The sequence below is a fragment of the Meleagris gallopavo genome, chromosome 3 (assembly GCF_905368555.1).
Source record: "Meleagris gallopavo chromosome 3, MGAL_WU_HG_1.1, whole genome shotgun sequence".
Classification (NCBI taxonomy): domain Eukaryota; kingdom Metazoa; phylum Chordata; class Aves; order Galliformes; family Phasianidae; genus Meleagris; species Meleagris gallopavo.
The window spans coordinates 52,033,532-52,042,285 of NC_139406.1; the positions used below are offsets into that span (position 1 = coordinate 52,033,532).

At 48.9% G+C, this 8,754-nt stretch overlaps 1 protein-coding gene across 4 annotated transcripts in view; it reads right to left on the minus strand.

Moving 5' to 3' along the window:
- GAREM1 (GRB2 associated regulator of MAPK1 subtype 1) overlaps positions 1 to 5,446 on the minus strand; it is a 102,633-nt gene extending 97,187 nt beyond the window's left edge. Inside the window, exon 1 of one of the 4 annotated variants that reach the window (XM_085220979.1) lies at positions 4,739 to 5,446. In XM_085220979.1, coding sequence (XP_085077105.1) covers positions 4,739 to 4,859 — 121 coding nt within the window. In that variant the 5' untranslated portion in view covers positions 4,860 to 5,446. Of the gene's footprint in view, positions 1 to 119; positions 239 to 4,738 lie in introns of those variants that run through there. The other 3 variants (XM_085220978.1, XM_085220981.1, XM_085220980.1) reach the window with 3 other exon arrangements.
- Between the last annotated feature and the right edge of the window lie 3,308 nt (positions 5,447 to 8,754).

Genomic DNA, 8,754 nt, shown 5'->3' on the forward strand with positions numbered 1-8,754 from the left:
GCTCAGCACCTAAGGAAGAAATCAAGCCATGTGGCTATAACATATTTCAGGATAGGTAGGTTACCAAAAAAAAAATATCAAAATTTAGTCTACCTGCATAGTGCACAGCTGTAACTTACCAACATAGCATACAGCAGCCAGCCATATCACGAGCGGGAGGTCAGATCACAGTATCTGCTCAAAGCCTCAGCACATCTAAAGTCCCTTTTCTGGTCTATTTGAAAACCACGTCCCACCCCCACATGATTCACACCCCCTCACACCAACAGCAGGCTACCGAGGAGCTCTGCAGCAGCTTCTTGAGAGGAAGAGGTCATTCAGGACAATCAAAGCAAGGGCAGCAGCACCCAGAATAAAAAGAATAAGATTCTTTGTAGTTTCCAAGCATTGTCTGGCCACACAGACAACCCGCATTTGTGGACTGACGCAATATGAAATTGTCATTATGTACACGGCCAAGATGTTCTCTTCAGTACGATCTTCTTTGATAAGCTGCAAGGGCACTCGGTTTCAACTCATTTAGAACTGGAATAAACCCCACAATAACGTGCTGCAGGAAACAACAGGCCACTGAGACTGCTGGAGCAGAAGGATGTCAAAGGGAAAGGCTGTAAAAAGGAGAGAGAAAAAGGGCACCTGGATACTTACAATAAATAAAATCTTTGTCCCCAGGAGCAGTAGCAGCACAAACTCACTATTCACCCTACCACTGCTCTTCACTAGAGTTCTGTCAGGACTAAGGAATCACTTTTATAAAAAGATTGCTGCCTATTACATAGATTTTTCCTTCTTTCTGGCCACTATTTCTGTCATTTCACTTTAAAGTAACCACACATTTACAGAAAAGAATATCCTTCTGAGTCTTAATGGCTTGTAGTGATCCTCCAGAAAAAAAATCACTGTTGTTTTTACATAGCACACAGCAGGGAATCACTTCTCCATCAGCTGAGGGCTTCCCCCAGCCCAGCCAAGTGCCACATCTGATCTCTACAGCATGTTTCCCTAACACATTATTAGAGCATGCATAAATGTGTTCATTCCTTGCAGGAAAAAAAAAAAAGAAGTTACACCAGAGGATCACATGCCCTCTTAATCCCAGAAACTTCAGTCTTTATACACGAAGCCTAGATTTCTGTGAACTCTTTGCAGCCGATCTGTGGGTCACAGCTCTCTGCTGGCAGCCTGCTCCTTGGCTGCACAGCAGTAGCAGCAGGGTGAAAGGGAGTCCCACCAAGTGCAAGCAGTAAGCTTACGCAGGAATGCTCGGCCTGAAGGTCAGCTCTATGCAAAACAGCATTTTCCAGATCTTAACCTTGATAGCACTTCTCTTTTACCCTCCAAAGTTATCCTAGAAAAATAATCACCAGGAAAGCAAAGTGTTGAAATAATTACACTCAGCATCACTTCACCATTACTAATTAAGAGAAAACAGTCATGTTTTCAGTTTTTGCCTTTGCTACTCTTTATCCAAAAAACAGCCATCCCAAGCCTCCTTGTGCATCCACCTGTGTGTTCTCAGTCCAACTATGCACAGGCATAAGACTACAGCCAGGCTCAGACATGAGCCCTTTCTGCTCCAGGTTCCCAGTGTTAAGTACTCTTTCTGAAGCTTTGTATTTGAGTTGCCCTCTGGAAACATTTAGGCTGTTATATATGCTGGAAAAACATTCCTCTCAGGAGCGAGCGACACCATTTGCTCTACTTGTTCAGTCAATGTTAACAATATTCACCAGAAAAATATTAAAACACAAAGCTGACTAAAGGAAACACGCAGGCATTAGCTATCCTCAAAATGGCCATCTCAAAAACTTAACTTGGCATCCGAAAGGATAACTGGAGCCCAACCAGACAGTCCTAGAATTTCACCTGAGAACCAAATACTAACAAATTTATCATTTGAGGATAGTTAAGGTAGGCACTGCTGCTTAACTGCTCCAACCTGCACCTTGTTGCAGTAAGAGACTACCTCCTTCCAGCCCTCCTTTATCCCATGCCATCCAGAAAAATCCTCCCTTCTCGCAGAGGACCAAATTTAGTGCACATCAATATTTCATAACTTCATCCTGTCAAGAAATCAAACTGAAATACTTAAGGGCACTCTTCCAGGAGATGCACATCTTAACTCCAAGCATGAAACCACATTCATCATAACCCTTCTCCCTCTTCCAACTACAAGGCCTGAAGGTGAGGCAGCAGTTAAAAACTTGAGATCTTATGTGCGTGTAACGTAAGAGCATTACCCACGGTGCACTACACTCCATTAAAAAAAATGTAGAAACAATGCAGCAAAGCTGGTCTCCTGTGAAGAAAATACACCTCCAGCATTTCAGTCCCCCTTTACCTCCTGGTCCTACACAAGAAATGAACTCCATCCCAGCACCTCACGATGATCAGACAACCAGCCTGAAAAACAATCAGCTGCTAGGACAGAGCAGCCAGCCATGAAGACACAGGATCACTGAATGCCTTGGTTTGGAAGAGACCTCAAAGATCATACTAGTCCAACCCCCTTGCTATAGGCAGGGCTGCCCCCCACCAGCTCAAGCTGCCAAGGGCCCCATCCAATCTGACCTGAACAACTCCAAGGATGGGGCATGCACTGTTTCTCTGGGCATCCAGTGCCAGTACCTCACCCCCTTCTGAGTAAAGAATTTCCTCCTAACATCTAATCTAACTCTTCCCTCTTTTAGTTCAAAACTGTCTCCCCTTTTCCTAACAAAGTCAGAAGGTGCCTGAAGACAGATATTACCACATGCAGTGCGTGCAGCTCCCATCAACCTCAACAGGAGCTCAGCTCTTCAGGAACAGAACAGGCCACTTCCACACCATTACTGCTCCAATGTGCTAGTGACTACCTGCAAGCTGTACCTTCAGAGATGTGGAGATGAGAGCTCTACCCTAACCTGCCCGTGGCATAGGATTACACACATCTGGAACAGATTTGGAACTTCTTTCAGAACCACATCAAGAAATTCTGACAGAGCTCTACTTGGAAGCTTTTCAGGACAAAGAGAGGCACACAGTGCAAGCTCCCAGGACAAGAGTTGCTCAAGTTACCTGTCAACACACAGCACGTTCCCTGCTTATCTCCTCAGGACACCATGCACTGATTCATCATTCCTGTTCCTCTTGTTCCAAGACAGCTTCCCTTGAAGATAGGAAAAGCATCCTCTTTGTACCACTGAGACCACGGCGTCTGAGTTCTTTATAAAATATTGATCTGTCTGCCATCTGCAGTCCCTTAAGTTAAAAGGTACATCTGCATGAGGAGGGAAAGCAGGCCTGAGAGCCTTTGTCTGTTCCCTGCAGCAGCTGCCTCTGTCTGGGCATCCCAGGACATGGTCACACAGAGCTCAGGACTGCCCACATCCACCTACATAGTGATGTGCTTCAGGTGTGCACAGGGGACGAGCAGCCCTTGCACAAAGCCAGCAGTACTTCTGTCTCTGGGACGTTCTTCTCACCAGGTCCGGCACAAGACACCCCCCAGAAAACACACCCAAAGAAGGGATGGAGAGGAAAAGATTGCTCACCTCTGAACATCCACTTCCATCTCCCTCCAGAGGGAGTAATTCTAGAGGGAGCAGAGAGGCTGAGAAGGAGCCTGACACACAGAGAAGGAAATCAGTAAGTCATCAATACATGTGCCCTGTTAGAGCCTGAACCGCTGCCAGGAATTGCAAGCGAATTGATAGCCTTAAGTGCAGTGACTGGAGGCCATCTTGGCTGCTTCAGGGACAGAAGGTACTACCACAGGAGGAACTCCTTCACACAGCAGCTTTACCATTATTGCAGGACAACATCAGTTTGGCAGCACGAAGAACAGCCAGCTGCAGCTAAAATGGCAGAGCAGCTTTCACCAGCCTGCTCCAGCACAGCAGTTCTGGGCAAAGGCTGGGAAGCGTGCCGCACAACCAAGGGACAAAGTCAAAAAGCCCTGGCTGTGATTGCTGCAGGGTTATGGGAGCTGCAGTTAAGCAATAAGCCAGTCCCAGTCCTGCCTAGAACACGGGGAGCCGCAGCACACAGCGCTCACGCTCCTTTTTCACTTTTCAAACCAACAGAAAACTTTGTGAGAGCTCCGATCTGTTCCAGCGAGCAACTGCAAGGCCACTTCATATGCTAACAAAGCCCACAGCCCAGACACGTTTCCAAATTTTGAGTTATCCCCTGCATTCCGTCAGGGATGGGAAAGCAGGACGGTTTCAGGGAGCCACAATGCAACGCTATCGCGAAGCAGCAGTGCGAGCCTCCGGAGAAACCCCTGCGCTGCCCAACCACCGAGCGCTCCCTCCTCAGCGGGCACCGCCGCCACCCAGGTTGGCTACTCATCCCCTGGGCTGGAGGCACACACACACAGATTCGTGCAGGTGGGCTCCCAACGGAACAGCGGTAAGAAGTTGTCCGGGAGCCGTGCAGGCACCTCGCGTCGCCCCTCGTTCTCACAGCTCCGCCGCTTTCCTAGCAAGCGGTGACAGGCGACGTGCCCGGCTCTACCGCGCGATATTCCCCCTCCTCGGCCCTGCTGCAGCATCGCGCCACCACACCGGCTCTCCTCTCGCACCGCTCTAACCTGGGCTGGCAGCAAGCAGTCTCCCGCACCCCGTCACGCTTCGCTCAGCCGCGAGCCCGAGCCCCGCGGCACCGCCGACACCGGAGCCCCGGGGCCCCGCGGCCGCCCCCTGCACGGCTGAGAGCGGCCCGACCCCCGCGCGGCCCCGCCGCCCGCCCCACGCACCGCTGTCCAGCCGGGCGATCTGCGGGAGGCGGTAGGTGCTGACGAGCAGGTCCAGAGGGACGGCCACCGCGCTCCACTTCACGTCCTTCAGGCTGAAGCCCAGTGAGGAGCCGGGGTCCATCTTCCCGCCTGGCCCGGGCAAGGCAGCGGCGCAGAGGGGAGGGAACCGGGCGGGCAGCGCCGGTGGGGTCGCTTCCACCCGGCGGGACGGCGGCGGAAGGGTGGGAGAGGGAGGGAGGGTAAGCGGGAAGGCAGCTCGCCGCGCTCAGCGCCGGCTATCGCCGCGGGACATGCCGGGCTAGGCAGAGGGGGAGGCCCGCCGAGCGGCCGACGCTGCTCCCGCCGCCCCCCGGCACCGGCTGGGGCCGCCCGCCGCCGCGCCTGGCCCAGGAAGCGCCATCCCAGGACTGACTAATCAACAGGGTGCGAGCAACGCCTGCGCAGCTGCCGCTCCTCCCCGCTCCGAAAAGGAAAGTGCCGGGCTGCCCGCCCGGCGGGGCGCGCCGCCGCCCGGCCCGGCCCTCTCACTCCACCCTCCGACCGCTCGCCCGACGTGCAGGGGCGGGGCGGCCGCCGCGGGCTGCAGGTGGGCGCGGGCGCTGCGCGACCCCGCACCTGGAGCTGCCGACCGGAGATGTGGGGCGCTGAGGGCGCGGGTTCGGGGCTCGCGTCAGGCACGGAGCTAACACCAGACCGAGAGTCTCTGCGTGTGCTTTACACTTAGAGTTAGCAGTCTGCCTGTTTACCGAAGTTCCATCCTAGATTAAAAAAATAAATAAATAAAAAATCTAATTATGTACCAACTTTATTATTTTATTTTTCACTCATCAACCACAAATGGAGTTTCAAGAGTGAAGAGCAGTACACAGGCACTTGAAAAAAGATCTCTGGTGTATTTATACGGCTGTCACTGCAGGCATAGGTATTGTGTACCCTATTCAGTTCTCCTAACAAAACAGAAAATTAGCTGCTTGTTCTCCTTTCTCAATGCTCTGTGTGATTGGGCCCCTCATGAGAAAGACATTGAGGCCCCAGAGTGCATCCAGAGAAGGGCAGTGAATCTGTTAGGGGTCTGGAGCACAAGTCTGATGGGGAGCGGCTGAGAGAACAGGGATTGTTCAGTCAGGAGGAGGCTCAGAGGAAACCTTATTGCTCTTTATAGCCCCCTGAAAAGAGATTGTGGTGAGCTGGGAATCAGCCTCTTCTCCCGGGTTAGGACAAGAGGTGATGGCCTAAAGTTGCACAAGGGGAGGTTCAAGTTGGATATTAGGAAAAATTTCTTCTCCAAAAGAGTGCTGAAGCACTGGCACAGGCTGCCAGGGAGGTGGTGCAGTCACTGTCCCCGGAGGTGTTCACAAACTGTGTGGACATGGCACTGAGGGCCGTGGTTAGTGGGCATGGTGGGAATGACAGTTGGTCTAGGTGATAACAGTGGTCTTTTCCAATGTTAATGATTCTGTGATGCAGTGAAGTCTTGTGTGATCTCTACAAGGTCAAACTGGGTGTTAGGAAAAGGTTCTTCACCAGAGAGAGGTCAGGCTCCCCAGGACTATGGCACCGAGCTGCCAGAGTTCAAGGAGTGCTAGACAATACACTCAGACAAAGGGTTTGGATTTGGGTGGTTCTGCTTGGAACCAGGGGTTGGAGTTAGTGATTCATGCAGATCCTTCCCAACTCTGGATACTTTCTGATAAAATGTTTTTCTACCCCCCATACAAGGGGTGGAGGGACCCCTTGCTCTTCCTCCTGTCCTGTATCAGGCCCAGCCATAGCTGCGTGCTATGTGGCTACTGCCAGCAGCACCATGAGAACAAGGAGAGCACAGACAGATCCATTCTTGTTCTGCTTAGCTGCAGACAGACTTGTCCATGCTCTATGATGAAATGACCACTGTGGAAGCCAGAGGGGGTGACAAACTCAAGTTAACTTGCTTTAAAGGGGTCCGGGTAGGAGTTTCCCACCCCTATGAAAGTCCTTCATTCTCTGAACTCGGTCCTGGTGATGTTAAATTCCACTTACTGGAATTGCTAGATTCACAAATATGAGACACTGGATTATTTTTTTTCCCAAAGTAGCTTCCTTTTTATGAAGTTTGCAGAACACTTTGAACTACTTCAGTGAATTGAGCTATTGAAGTGCAAAGTGATATAATAGCTAAAAGCATTGCTGTCAAAATATGGAAAGCCAAAGTATGGTTTTAACTTGTTTAGGTTTGCCAAGGTTTTTATGCACAAGGTGAAGCAGATCAGGTCAGACTGGGACCCACTAGGACCAGGAGCACGGGTCTGTCAAGAAGTGGCTTTAAAAGCAAATCCAACCCATGTTAATTTCAGGACAGACACAGCCTCACCTCACAGGCTTCTCTCAGCCATCACACAGCACTGCTGCTTGGGCAGAAACATTTCTCCCACAGAATCACAGAATCGTAGAGGTTAGAAGAGACCTCTGGGGATCATGAGGTCCAACCTCCTGCTAAAGCAGGTTCCCTACAATAGGTTGCCCCTTGGTTACTGCTAATTTTTCTTTACAGATTACTTTCTCCTTCAGTTTTAGGTGTGTCATACATCTATTAAGCCTGTCTTCATATATAGGCATGCCAGTGTCATCTTTCATCAGTAGAAACCTGACCTCTTCTTACCCATTCCATTGGAACAGGATGCATATTTTTAAATGCAACTTAGAGATACCATCTAAATTTCATTTAGTTATTTCCAGGCAAAAATAAATTGTAAAGCCTATTATTATTTAACTGTCTTACTGGAGCTCTTAAATTGACTTTGTAATGTGTCCTACCTGTACTGTAGCTGAACCTTCTTGAAGTATGTTTTACTACTGCCTACAAAGTATTCAAATCACCAGAACAGAAGAATCTCACAACTCTTTCTTGTGTTAACTGTACCTTATGCATAATTAACACTTCAGATATAACCATTTCTCTGATGTTTAGCAATGCCTTAGTCATTCAGTGATCTCTTACCCAAGTCTCCTGCTGGTGCTGCAAAATACAATCTTTATTTCTACTGTTAAAAAAAATCCTGGTTTCATAGAATCATAGTTGGAAAAGACCTTAAAGATCATCGAGTCCAACCACAACCTAACCAGACTATCCTAACTCTAACAATGCTCTGCTAAATCATGTCCCTGAGCACCATATCCAAACGGTTTTTAAACACATCCAGGCATGGTGACTCAACGACCTCCCTGGGGAGCCTATTCCAGTGCTTAACAACCCTTTCTGTAAAGAAGTTTTTCCTGATATCCAACCTAAACTTACCCTGGTGCAACTTAAGGCCATTTCCCCTCATCCTGTCACCAGTGAGAAGAGACCAGCCCTGCTCTTGCAGTAAGCACCTTTCAGATATTGGAAGAGAGCAATAAGGTCTCCCCTCAGCCTCCTTTTCCCCAGAAAATTTGAAAAAAATTGAACAGGCAATTCAACCATTTTTAAGCATATTTAAAGTAAATACACTAAAAGTAACAGCATGGGTTTGTCAGTAACAACCAACACCAGATCAACCTAGATCACTTCTAGCAGATGGTAACAGGCTTTGTGAATAGGCTGGAAAAAGTGAGGGTCATAGGGTTACATGTAAGTTGCTCTTAACTGAAAGGAAAAAAGAAGGTCTAGAGAAGCACACAGCGTGAGTGCATAATAATATTGAAATATTTGGTACTCCCAAGTTGAAAGGATGTATTGACTGCGACTTCACTGAGATCTGTCTTGAATCCAGAGCTATTTGATATTTCCATCAACATCTCTCAGATGACTAAACAGAACACACTTATTCACATGCAAAGGCTGTATATACAGGCAGAGGCTCCAGCTATGCTGGAGCGCAGCACGACAACTGAGAAGGATGCTGGCAAATTGGAAAAGATGAAATGACACTAAATAAGGAGAAACAGAAAGTTCTACATATACAGAGGAATAATCCACTGCACAAATAAGTGCCAGGACAGAAAAGCGGTTATTTAGAGGAGAGATTACAGATCACACACGCTAAACAGTTAGCAAC